This window comes from Pelodiscus sinensis, chromosome 1, assembly GCF_052426305.1.
Source record: "Pelodiscus sinensis isolate ZL-2025 chromosome 1, ASM5242630v1, whole genome shotgun sequence".
Lineage (NCBI taxonomy): Eukaryota > Metazoa > Chordata > Testudines > Trionychidae > Pelodiscus > Pelodiscus sinensis.
In genome coordinates, this window is record NC_143052.1 from 1,437,592 (window position 1) to 1,450,407 (window position 12,816).

At 71.0% G+C, this 12,816-nt stretch overlaps 2 protein-coding genes across 5 annotated transcripts in view; one reads left to right on the top strand and one right to left on the bottom strand.

Moving 5' to 3' along the window:
• The window catches only part of MAPK8IP2 (mitogen-activated protein kinase 8 interacting protein 2), a 58,152-nt gene that overhangs the window by 13,745 nt on the left and 31,591 nt on the right, over positions 1-12,816 (bottom strand). The window contains exons 4-8 of one of the 3 annotated variants that reach the window (XM_075916730.2): positions 10,887-10,995; positions 10,162-10,320; positions 7,894-10,035; positions 6,879-6,954; positions 5,954-6,129 (exon numbers count right to left, since the gene is read on the bottom strand). In XM_075916730.2, the coding sequence (XP_075772845.2) occupies positions 5,954-6,129; positions 6,879-6,954; positions 7,894-10,035; positions 10,162-10,320; positions 10,887-10,995 (2,662 nt within the window). Of the gene's footprint in view, positions 1-5,953; positions 6,130-6,878; positions 6,955-7,893; positions 10,321-10,886; positions 10,996-12,816 lie in introns of all 3 variants that reach the window. The other 2 variants (XM_075916729.2, XM_075916728.2) reach the window with 2 other exon arrangements.
• LOC112547409 (C-type lectin-like) overlaps positions 1-12,816 on the top strand; it is a 416,253-nt gene that overhangs the window by 2,113 nt on the left and 401,324 nt on the right. The window lies entirely within an intron of this gene.

Sequence of the window (12,816 nt, forward strand, 5' to 3'; positions counted from 1 at the left end):
CAGTTGCCCCCAAACCCCGCCAGCCGCCCCCAATCCTCACCAGCCACCCCCAAGCCCCTCCAGTTGCCCCCCAAACCCCGCCAGCCGCCCCCAATCCTCACCAGCCACCCCAAGCCCCTCCAGTTGCCCCCCAAACCCCGCCAGCCGCCCCCAATCCTCACCAGCCACCCCCAAGGCCCTCCAGGCGCCCCCAAACCCCGCCAGCTGCCCCCAATCCTCACCAGCCACCCCCAAGGCCCTCCAGTTGCCCCCAAACCCCGCCAGCCGCCCCCAATCCTCACCAGCCACCCCCAAGCCCCTCCAGTTGCCCCCAAACCCCGTCAGCCGCCCCCAATCCTCACCAGCCACCCCCAAGCCCCTCCAGTTGCTCCCAAACCCCGCCAGCCGCCCCCAATCCTCACCAGCCACCCCAAGCCCCTCCAGTTGCCCCCCAAACCCCGCCAGCCGCCCCCAATCCTCACCAGCCACCCCCAAGGCCCTCCAGGTGCCCCCAAACCCCGCCAGCTGCCCCCAATCCTCACCAGCCACCCCCAAGGCCCTCCAGTTGCCCCCAAACCCCGCCAGCCGCCCCCAATCCTCACCAGGCACCCCCAAGCCCCTCCAGTTGCCCCCAAACCCCGTCAGCCGCCCCCAATCCTCACCAGCCACCCCCAAGCCCCTCCAGTTGCCCCCCAAACCCCGCCAGCTGCCCCCAATCCTCACCAGCCACCCCCAAGCCCCTCCAGTTGTTCCCAAACCCCGCCAGCCGCCCCCAATCCTCACCAGCCACCCCCAAGCCCCTCCAGTTGCCCCCAAACCCCGCCAGCCGCCCCCAATCCTCACCAGCCACCCCCAAGGCCCTCCAGGCACCCCCAAACCCCGCCAGCCGCCCCCAATCCTCACCAGCCACCCCCAAGCCCCTCCAGTTGCCCCCCAAACCCCGCCAGCCGCCCCCAATCCTCACCAGCCACCCCCAAGCCCCTCCAGTTGCCCCCCAAACCCCGCCAGCCGCCCCCAATCCTCACCAGCCACTCCCAAGGCCCTCCAGGCGCCCCCAAACCCCGCCAGCCGCCCCCAATCCTCACCAGCCACCCCCAAGCCCCTCCAGTTGCTCCCAAACCCCGCCAGCCGCCCCCAATCCTCACCAGCCACCCCCAAGGCCCTCCAGGCGCCCCCAAACCCCGCCAGCCGCCCCCAATCCTCACCAGCCACCCCCAAGGCCCTCCAGGCGCCCCCAAACCCCGCCAGCCGCCCCCAATCCTCACCAGCCACCCCCAAGCCCCTCCAGTTGCCCCCAAACCCCGTCAGCCGCCCCCAATCCTCACCAGCCACCCCCAAGCCCCTCCAGTTGCCCCCCAAACCCCGCCAGCCGCCCCCAATCCTCACCAGCCACCCCCAAGGCCCTCCAGTTGCTCCCAAACCCCGCCAGCCGCCCCCAATCCTCACCAGCCACCCCCAAGCCCCTCCAGTTGCTCCCAAACCCCGCCAGCCGCCCCCAATCCTCACCAGCCACCCCCAAGGCCCTCCAGTTGCCCCCAAACCCCGCCAGCCGCCCCCAATCCTCACCAGCCACCCCCAAGGCCCTCCAGTTGCCCCCCAAACCCCGCCAGCCGCCCCCAATCCTCACCAGCCACCCCCAAGCCCCTCCAGTTGCCCCCAAACCCCGCCAGCCGCCCACAATCCTCACCAGCCACCCCCAAGGCCCTCCAGTTGCCCCCAAACCCTGCCAGCCGCCCCCAATCCTCACCAGCCACCCCCAAGCTCCTCCAGTTGCCCCCAAACCCCGCCAGCCGCCCCCAATCCTCACCAGCCACCCCCAAGGCCCTCCAGTTGCCCCCAAACCGCGCCAGCCGCCCCCAATCCTCACCAGCCACCCCCAAGGCCCTCCAGTTGCCCCCAAACCCCGCCAGCCACCCCCAATCCTCACCAGCCACCCCCAAGGCCCTCCAGTTGCCCCCCAAACCCTGCCAGCCGCCCCCAATCCTCACCAGCCACCCCCAAGCCCCTCCAGTTGCCCCCAAACCCCGCCAGCGGCCCTCAATCCTCACCAGCCACCCCCAAGCCCCTCCAGTTGCCCCCAAACCCCGCCAGCCGCCCCCAATCCTCACCAGCCACCCCCAAGGCCCTCCAGTTGCCCCCCAAACCCTGCCAGCCGCCCCCAATCCTCACCAGCCACCCCCAAGCCCCTCCAGTTGCCCCCAAACCCCGCCAGCCGCCCTCAATCCTCACCAGCCACCCCCAAGCCCCTCCAGTTGCCCCCAAACCCCGCCAGCCGCCCCCAATCCTCACCAGCCACCCCCAAGTCCCTCCAGTTGCCCCCAAACCCCGCCAGCCGCCCCCAATCCTCACCAGCCACCCCCAGGCCCCTCCAGTTGCCCCCCAAACTCTGCCAGCCGCCCCCAATCCTCACCAGGTGCCCCCAGCCACCCCCAAGCCCCTCCAGTCACCCCAAAACTGCTCCAGCTGCTCCTGTGACGCAGTGGGGGGCGCTGTTACATTCACTCTTTGCTGTATTGTGCTCTGCGTGTGCACGTGGGTGTGTACCTCAATCCCCCCCTCCCCGCAGCACTCTCTGCATGAGGAGGGGGGGTGTCAGTGCCACACCAGCCTGGCCCCACGCTCGGCACCACGCCGCCCAGTGTCAGTGCCACGCTGCTCTGGCCCCTCACTCACACACACTCACACACACACTCATACACATGCTCGCACACATGCATACATTCACACACATTCACATGTACACTCACACAGTCGTGCTCACAGGCTCACACACACAGTCACATGCTGACACACACACTCGTGCGCACACACACACACACACACTCGTGCGCACACTCACACATGCACTCTGCCCCCCCACCCCATTTCTGCGGAGCTGCAGAGCCAGGGGGCTGAGGACAGGGTGAGCAGCAGATCCCTGGCAGCTCTTGGGGGTCTGTCTACACTACCCCGCTGGTTCGAACTAGGGGGGGTAATGGAGTCATACAGAGTTGCAAATGAAGCCCGGGATTTGAGTTTCCCAGGCTTCGTTTGCATGAAGCCGGCCGGCGCCATTTTTAAATGCCGGCTAGTTCGAACCCCGTGCCACACGGCTACATGCGGCTACACGCAGCACGGACTAGCTGGTTCGGATTAGGCTTCCTATCCGAACTAGCTGTACACCTCGTGGAACAGCAGCCTAATCCGAACTAGCTAGTTCGTGCTGCGTGTAGCCGCGGGCACGGGGTCCGACCTAGCCAGGATTTAAAAATGGCGCCGGCCGGCTTCATGCAAATGAAGCCCAGGAAATTCAAATCCCAGGCTTCATTTGCAACTGTGGATGACTCCATTACCCCCCCTGGTTCGAACCAGCGGGGTAGTGTAGACAGACCCATGGGGATTACGCGGCATGAACTGGGGGCAGGATGCGGCCAGTGCTCACCCGTCAGAGGGGTGTCTCGGGGGTGTGGGTGGAGGGAGGGGAAGTGACCCCAGGATGGCCTGGGCCTGGCCCCAGGGCTGTGGTTGGCTGGAGGGTGGGTGTGGGGGGCGGGGGAGCGACCCGGGCAGTGGCTGGCTGGAGGGTGGGGGCGGGGGAGCGACCCGGACAGAGGCTGCCTGGGGGTGGCGTGGGGGCGGGGGCAGTGGCCGGCCGTGGCTGTGGGGTGGGGGCGGGGGCGGCGTGGGGGCGGGGAGGACCCGGCAGTGGCGGGGGTGGGGGCGGGGGCGGCGTGGGGGCGGGGGCAGTGGCCGGCCGTGGTTGGGGAGTGGGGGTGGGGGCAGGGGCGGCGTGGGGGTGGGGGCAGTGGCCGGCCGTGGCTGCGGGGTGGGGGTGGGGGGCGGGGTCGGCGTGGGGGTGGGGGCAGTGGCCGGCTGTGGCTGGGGGGGGCGGGGGCAGTGGCCGGCCGTGGGTGGGGGTGGGGGCGGGGTCGGCATGGGGGCGGGGGCAGTGGTCGGCCATGGCTCGGGGGTGGGGGTGGGGTCGGCGTAGGGGCGGGGGCAGTGGCTGGCCGTGGCTGGGGGGTGGGGGCGGCGTGGGGGCGGGGGCAGTGGCCGGCCATGGCTGGGGGTGGGGGGCGGCGTGGGGGCGGGGGCAGTGGCCGGCCATGGCTGGGGGTGGGGGCGGGGGCAGTGGTCGGCCGTGGCTGGGGGTGGGGGCGGGGTCGGCGTGGGGGCGGGAGCAGTGGCCGACCGTGGCTAGGGGGTGGGAGTAGGGGCAGGGGCGGCGTGGGGGCGGGGGCAGTGGCCGGCCGTGGCTGGGGGGTGGGGGCGGGGGCGGGGGCAGTGGCCGGCCGTGGCTGGGGGGTGGGGGCGGGGGCAGTGGCCGGCCGTGGCTGGGGGGGGGGGCGGGGGCAGTGGCCGTCCGTGGCTGGGGGGTGGGGGCGGGGGCAGCGGCCGGCCGTGGCTGGGGGGTGGGGGTGGGGGCAGCGGCCGGCCGTGGCTGGGGGGTGGGGGCGGGGGCAGTGGCCGGCCGTGGCTGGGGGTGGGGGCAGCGGCCGGCCGTGGCTGGGGGTTGGGGGCGGGGGCAGCGGCCGGCCGTGGCTGGGGGGTGGGGGCGGGGGCAGTGGCCGGCCGTGGCTGGGGGGTGGGGGCGGGGGCAGTGGCCGGCCGTGGCTGGGGGGTGGGGGCGGGGGCAGTGGCCGGCCGTGGCTGGGGGTGGGGGCGGGGGCAGTGGCCGGCCGTGGCTGGGGGTGGGGGCGGGGGCAGTGGCCGGCCGTGGCTGGGGGGTGGGGGCGGGGGCAGTGGCCGGCCGTGGCTGGGGGTGGGGGCGGGGGCAGTGGCCGGCCGTGGCTGGGGGGTGGGGGCGGGGGCAGTGGCCGGCCGTGGCTGGGGGGTGGGGGCGGGGGCAGTGGCCGTCCGTGGCTGGGGGGTGGGGGCGGGGGCAGTGGCTGTCCGTGGCTGGGGGGTGGGGGTGGGGGCGGGGGCAGTGGCCGTCCGTGGCTGGGGGGTGGGGGCGGGGGCAGAGGCTGTCCGTGGCTGGGGGGTGGGGGCGGGGGCAGTGGCCGTCCGTGGCTGGGGGGGTGGGGGCGGGGGCAGTGGCCGGCCGTGGCTGGGGGGTGGGGGCGGGGGCAGTGGCCGGCCGTGGCTGGGGGGTGGGGGTAGGGGCAGGGGCGGCGTGGGGGCGGGGGCAGCGGCCGGCCGTGGCTGGGGGTGGGGGCGGGGGCAGTGGCCGGCCGTGGCTGGGGGGTGGGGGCAGCGGCCGGCCGTGGCTGGGGGTGGGGGCGGGGGCAGTGGCCGGCCGTGGCTGGGGGGTGGGGGCGGGGGCAGTGGCCGTCCGTGGCTGGGGGGTGGGGGCGGGGGCAGTGGCCGTCCGTGGCTGGGGGGTGGGTGCGGGGGCAGTGGCCGTCCATGGCTGGGGGGTGGGGGTGGGGGCAGTGGCCGGCCGTGGCTGGGGGGTGGGGGCGGGGGCAGTAGCCGGCCGTGGCTGGGGGGTGGGGGTAGGGGCAGGGGCGGCGTGGGGGCGGGGGCAGCGGCCGGCCGTGGCTGGGGGTGGGGGCGGGGGCAGTGGCCGGCCGTGGCTGGGGGTGGGGGCGGGGGCCGGCCGTGGCTGGGGGGTGGGGGCGGGGGCAGTGGCCGGCCGTGGCTGGAGGGTGGGGGCGGGGGCAGCGGCCGGCCGTGGCTGGGGGGTGGGGGCGGGGGCAGTGGTCGGCCGTGGCTGGGGGTGGGGGCGGGGTCGGCGTGGGGGCGGGAGCAGTGGCCGGCCGTGGCTAGGGGGTGGGAGTAGGGGCAGGGGCGGCGTGGGGGTGGGGGCAGTGGCCGGCCGTGGCTGGAGGGTGGGGGCGGGGGCAGTGGCCGGCCGTGGCTGGGGGGTGGGGGCGGGGGCAGCGGCCGGCCGTGGCTGGAGGGTGGGGGCGGGGGCAGTGGCCGGCCGTGGCTGGGGGGTGGGGGCGGGGGCAGCAGCCGGCCGTGGCTGGGGGTGGGGGCGGGGGCAGTGGCCGGCCGTGGCTGGGGGGCGGGGTCGGGGGCGGGGCAGTGGCCGGCCGTGGCCGCCTACCTGCGAGCTCCCTGGCCCGGCCCAGCACCTCGTGGGCGTAGAAGGCCGGGAAGACGCCGCGCTCGCCCGTGCGCATGTTGTAGCCGCGGTACCAGAAATCGTCTTCCTCCAGCTCCACCAGCACCGGGTCGTCCACCTCCAGCTCCAGCTCGTCCTCGTGCCGCGGGATGAACCTGCTGGCGGGGCGGCCGGGGGCGGGCGAGACAGAGCTCAAGGCGGGTGTGGATGCAGCCCCCCCCTCGGAGCTCCTAGGAACAGTGGGGCTGCCCCACACGGCCCTGCTGGCCCGGGGGCGGGGAGCTATCGGCTGCTCTGCCCTGCCGATGAAGCCGCTTCCCCCTCTCAGCACCAGGGAGAGGCCCCGAGGGCAGGTTCCCGGCCGGGGGCCGCGCTGGGGGGCTGGGGCAGGTTCCCGGCCGGGGGGCAGCACTGGGGGGCTGGGGCAGGTTCCCGGCCGGGGGCCGCGCTGGGGGGCTGGGGCAGGTTCCCGGTTGGGGGGGCAGCGCTGGGGGGCTGGGGCAGGTTCCCGGCCAGGCGGGGGCCGCGCTGGGGGGCTGGGGCAGGTTCCCGGCCAGGCGGGGGCAGCGCTGGGGGGCTGGGGCAGGTTCCCGGTTGGGGGGGCAGCGCTGGGGGGCTGGGGCAGGTTCCCGGCCAGGCGGGTGCCAGCGCTGGGGGGCTGGGGCAGGTTCCCGGCCGGGGGCCGCGCTGGGGGGCTGAGGCAGGTTCCCGGCTGGGGGGGCAGCGCTGGGGGGCTGGGGCAGGTTCCCGGCTGGGGGGGCAGCGCTGGGGGGCTGGGGCAGGTTCCCGGCCGGGGGGCCGCGCTCGGGGGCTGGGGCAGGTTCCCGGCCGGGGGGCTGCGCTGGGGGGCTGGGGCAGGTTCCCGGCCGGGGGGCTGCGCTGGGGGTTTCCGGGCTGCTCTGCTCACCTGAAGACGGCCCGGTGGGTCTGCTCCCGTTCCTCCCCGTTCACCAGGCAGGAGAAGAGGCCGAAGGACTCGGTACCTGGGAGCAGAGGAGGGATCAGGGGGGTTTCCACTAGCCAAGCAAAGAAGACCTGACCCAGCTGGGCCCCAGTGGGGACCCCCGGCCCGAGCGTCTCAGGGTCTGTCTACACTAACCCGCTGCTTCCAACTAAGGGGCTAATGTAGGCAACCGGAGTTGCAAATGAAGCCTGGGATTTGAATTTCCCGGGCTTCATTTGCATAAAGCCGGCCGGCGCCATTTTTAAATGCCGGCTAGTTCGGACCCTGTGCCCGCGGCTCCACGCGGCTCCACGCGGCTACACAGACTAGCTAGTTCGGACTAGGCTTCCGATTCCAAACTACCGTTACTCCTCGTGAAGCCTAGTCCGAACTAGCTACTCCATGCCGCGTGTAGCCGCGTGTAGCCGCGTGTAGCCGCGTGTAGCCGCGTGGCACGGAGTCCGCACTAGCGGACATTTAAAAATGGCGCCGGCCGGCTTTATGCAAATGAAGGCCGGGAAATTCAAATCCCAGGCTTCATTTGCAACTCCGTATGACTACATTACCCCACTAGTTCGAACTAGGGGGGCGGTGTAAACAGACCCAGGGGGAGCAGGCAGGTGTGATGGGCCAGCCCCCGCTGTGGGGGGGAACGTCTCCGGAGGGGAAGGAGGAGGCCCAGTGGGGCGAGCAGAGGTCCCGGGTCCATTCCCGGCTCATCTCAGGGCTCGTCTGCCGGGCCGCAGGGCCGCCAGGGAGGAAGGGGGCTGCCGGCAGGAATGACTAGGCCCCTCGTCCACGGGAGTGTGGCCCGGCTGGGAGAGGATGTGGGCCACGGAGCAGGCTCACGCGGGCAGCAGGGCGCCCTGCAGGCCACGCCGGCCTCGGCACCGCGCACGCAGCCGTGGCTCAGGAGGCCCGTGGCAGCCCGTGGGCCTGGGCGAGGGGCTCTCCGGCGGGGCCAGGAGCCGGCACTTACTGGAGGAGCGGGACGTGCTGTTGACAAAGACATTGAGGAACTTCTTGGAGAAGTGGAGGTCGGCCTCGGGGGAGGAGTCCTCGGAGGAGCTCAGCCCGTCCTGCGCCGTCAGCCCCTCCCCGAACTCCTCGTCCTCCTCCGGCTCGCAGGCCCGCAGCAGCTCGCTGTCGTCGCTCAGCACCGAGGTGCAGCGCCGCAGGCTCACCAGCTCCAGCTGCGTGTTCTCGTCCACCACCAGCGTGTACTTGATGGAGTCGTAGGCCAGGGACTCGTCCAGCGCCCGCGGCTCCAGGCCCGTGGGGGGCGGCGGCAGCGGCAGGTCCTCCTCAAAGCTGGGCGCGGCCTCGGGGAAGGGGGAGCCCTGCAGGTGGCCGAAGTAGGGCGCCTCGTGCTCCTCGGCGGAGTAGCTCAGGCTGAAGCCCCGGTTGGTCTTGGCGGTGGAGACGTCGAGCCCGGGCAGGAAGGCCTCGGGGCTCCGGGCCAGGCTCGCTAACCGGACGTCGTCGATCAGGTCGCTGTCCTCCAGGATCCCCGAGTCCAGGTCCTTATCGACGGCCCAGGCCTCTGGCCCGGGGGCCGGCTCCGTCTGCGTGCCCTGGGCTCCGGGGGCCGGCTCTGAGGCCTGGGTGCTGGGGGCGCCGAAGGGGAAGGTGTGGACGGGCCCCGTGCAGCAGCCCAGCACGGCCAGCCGGTCGAGGGCGGCGGGCTGCCCCAGGAACACGGGCGTGATGGTGTCGTTGGTCGGGTTGCTCAGGAGCAGGCACGGGCCCGAGTCGCTTGCCGGGGGCGAGGCCTGGGGGGCGGGGCTGGTGCTCGTGGGCTTCTCGTCCGCCGTGCCCTGGAGCGAGCTGCGCAGCGTCTCCATGTCCACCAGCTCGATGCTCTGCTGGCAGCAGGCCCGGAGGCCCCGCCTGGCCTGGCTGCCCGGGGAGTCCTGGGGCCCCTCCAGCCCCTCGGGCTCCAGGTCGGAGGCCGGGGAGATGGTGTCGCAGAGGGAGTGGCCTGGGAAGCACTCGTCCGGGCACCGGAGCGGGTACGAGCCCTCCGAGATCATCTTGTTGACCAGGTTGCTGAGCAGCCAGGGGGAGTCCGAGTCCTCGCTCAGGTCCGGCTCCGACTCCGAGTCCGAGTCGTACTCGCTGGTCCCCTCGCCAGCCCCCTCGGGCAGGAGCTGGGGCCTGACGGGCAGGTAGAAGGAGCGGCGGATGCTCTCCAGGCTGTGGTCCGGGTCGATCTTTAGATCCAGGGGGCTGGAGCCGGACACGTCTGTCTGGTCGAGGGGGGCCGAGGAGTCCTCCGGGTTCAAGGTGTCATAGTACCCCTCCATCTTCAGGTCGGCCAGGCTCTCCCTCCCCACCATGCTCAAGCGGCTCTCCGGCAGCTCCCCCTCCAAGGCCCCCTCCTCCTCCTGCTTGCGCTGAGCCAGCAGCAGCGCGTCCTTGAGGCTCATCACCCCCCGGCCTTCCAGCTCCGTCTCCAGCTCCGCCTCCGAGGTGGGGGAACTGGCCTCCTCGATGGAGTTGGTGAGGTGGGAGGACCTGCCGCTGCTGCTGCCGCTGCTCAGGTCCAGCTCCGTCTCCGAGATGGAGGAGATCATGTTGCTGGCCAGGCGGCCCCCGCAGGCGAAAGCCGCCTCGATCTCCCCCTCGACGTCGGAGTCGGAGCCCGGGGAGCTGAGGGCCTCGCCGTGGCGGCCGCGGGGCAGGAACGGCTTTGAGTTCCGGCTGGTGAGATCTGCCTCGATGCCGGGGTCGGACGACGGAGACGTGGTCTCGGAGGAGCCCGAGGGGAGCCCCCGGAGGCTGGCGGCCCTGCTGCTGTGCGGGCCCTCCCCTTCGGAGCTCAGCTGCTCGCTCAGGCCTCGCAGGCAGGCATAGGACCCCGCGGGGCCCCCGCCGGCCCCCTCCCGCCCATCAGCGAAGACTCGGGCTCCAGGGCTCTTGGGCGGCTCCTCCTCGGAGAGCGGGGTGCTGGCCTGGCTGAGGAGGGGGCTGGGGGAGCCCCGAGTGAGAGCCAGGCCTGTCTCGCCGCCCACGGGGCTCCCCTCCTCTCGGGGCTCTCGGCTCTCCTGCGCCGGCTCGGGGCCGTGGCTGTCGGTGGCTCGGGGCTGCGAGCAGGGGGCTGGGCGGGGAGCGGCAGGCCCTGTTGGAGAGAGAGGCGGTTTAGCCGGCGGCCGGCGGAGGGGAGCCGGGGGATGCGGTGAGCACGGCGCCGAGGAGGTGAGGTTCATGTTATAATCTTCCCCGGCTCTGTGCGGCGCTTGGTTACCATGGGCCAGAGACTCATGTCTGTTGCCTTCCGAGTCATACTGGGAGGGTGTGAGCAGCGCCGGAGCCTGGCCCCCTTCCTCAGGGCTCAGCCCCAGGCCGCGCCGGCTGTCCTGGCAGGGGCCGTCCTGGACACACGGGTGGGAAGGAGACAGGTGCCCTGGAGAGAGAGCAGAGAGCCGAGCTTAGGGCTTGAACCAGCCCCCCGGCCGGGTCCCTCCCTCCCCCTGCGCCCCATGGGGACGGTGCCCTGTGCTGAGGCGGGACGGAGCCGCGGCGCCACGTCCCTCCGGGCACCAGGGAGAGCAGGATGGGCCCCAAGTGCCTTATGGGGAGGCCCCGGCGGCCCAGCAGCCTCGGCGCTCGGCAGGCAGGGGGCTGGGACGGCCGCCGTGGCCAGGCGGGGCTGGACTGCGTGGCTGGGTGGGATCCCCTGTGGCGTGTGGAGAGGGGCAGCCCAGCGCCGGGGGCAAGGAATCCTGCCGCCAGCCCCCCTCGTCCGCGGGAGCCGGGGACGTGCCCAGCGGGTCCCACCAGGCACTGGGCTGCCTGAGGGCAGGCCTGGGGGGCGAGGAAACGCGACTCTGCCCAGCCCCCTCCCTGGGGTCCCTCGCCCTCCCCCCGATTTCCCACCCGGCCCCAGGGCGAGAGCTGCCCCACAGCTGAGCTCAGACCCACGCGCGCCTGCCCAGGCTGCCCCAGGGTGGGGGAGGGTCGTGCGCTCACCAGTGTGCGAGGACGAGGAGGAGGAGGAGGAGTGGCGAAGGGTCTCCTGCCAGGTGGCCCGCTGGGCGGGGGGAGGAGGCGGGGAGCTGCCATTGTTGTTCAGCGAGTCCTGGTCAGGAAGAAGGAGGAAACATCAGACGGGGGCAGAGCAAAGGCCCGTCCAGCCCGTGTCCTCCACTGTGGGCGGTGCCGGGGCCCCGGAGGGAGCGAACAGACCAGGGAACCCTCCCGGGTCCCTCCCCTGTCGCCCATTCCCAGCCCCTGACAAACCAAGGCCAGGGACCCATCCCTGCCCAGCCTGGCTAACAGCCAGTGATGGCCCTGTTCCCATGAATGTCTGTTTTGAACCCTGTTAGAGTCCCAGCCTGCACACCATCCTCTGGCGAGGAGTTCCACAGGTTGTCTGTGCTGTGTGACCAAATGCTGCCTTGGGTTTGTTTTAGCCCTGGTGCCTATGAAAGAGGAGAGCCAGTGAGTGCAGGAAATGGGTCTGGGGGCGAGGGGTGGGAGGGCCAGAGGTAAGGGGGGGCTCCCCTAGCAGTGCTTCATGGGGATCGGTCTCCTAGAGCAAAGCTGGGCTGGGCACCTGCCAGTGAAAGTGGTGGCAAAGGTGTGAAATAGCAACAGCCCCACAGGGCTCCCCCTCGGCCCCTGGCTGGCAGCACTGGGGGGCCTGCTGGTCTGAGGGGGACCAAGGCGAAGGCCACATGCAGCTAGGACAGGCCCCTCCGGGCCTGGGATCCCTGCTGGCCCCTGCCGTGGCTGAACAGCCCAGTCAGCAACGCTGTGTCACGTTATCGGATTGTGAGGGGAGCAGCCGGGTCTCTGCTGCGCCCGTGGGGGGGGTTCGCCCCAAAGTGGTACAAAGGGGCCCATGTGACGTGTCAAACAAAAGCTTATTGGCTGCCGGTTCTGAATATGCTCTTCATATGCCTGTATAATGCCTGTGTGCGGAGCTAGGAACCTGTACTCTGCATGGAGACTGGAATCTCTCTGTATCGGGGGAGCCGTGTCAGTCTGAATCTGCAAACGCGGCGAGGAGTCCTGTGGCACCTGAGAGACTAACCAACGTGTCGGAGCATACGCTTCCGTGGGCAAAGACCCACTACATGCATCTGACGAAGTGGGTCTTTGCCCACGGAAGCTCATGCTCCGACACTTCGGTTAGTCTATGAGGTGCCACAGGACTCCTCGCCGCTTTTGGAAGTTTCTCTGTATGTGGTTGAGCAATGGGCCAGGAATGTTTGCCTATGGACGTGCTAATGAGCAAGTCTCCAGGGAACAATGGATCTCTGGAGGCCAAAGACACACCTGGCCAGTGGCCACGTGACTCTAGCTGGCTTGGAAGGAACCAGGAGGGGTATAAATAGGCCATGTGGCCGACTCCATGTGGTCTCCAGATCTGCTCCTGACCCCAGATATGGCCTCACAGGGAATCACGAGCTGGGAAGACCTGTGGACCCAGCCTGGCATAGGATGTGCACCAAGGACTTTTAACCAGCAGCTGCAATATCGCTGCTATGAGCCTGCATCGAGAACTGGGAGATTCGGTGCATGTAACGTACTGTACTTTAACAACCTTACTCTCAGGCTTTTCTTTCTTGTGTTAATAAACCTTTAGATATAGATTCTAAAGGATTGGCCCAGCGTGATTTGTGGGTAAGGTCCAGAGGGTAAATCGACCAGGGATCTGTGGCTGGTTTCTTGGAACCGGACAGAACTTGTTCGGGGTAGGTGGGATTGGGTGCTAGGACCCCCCACCTGTGTATGAGGCCCGGGGCCATCTGGGGCACGGATATTGCTGGGGTGTCGGGGGGGGGGTTTGCTCGGGAGGCTTCAGGCAGGCAGCTGAAGCGCTCTGTGGGACTGGTTTGTGGCCTGTTTGGAGAGGTCACCAGTCTGGGAGCTGTAAGAAGCCCCGGATTTGAGC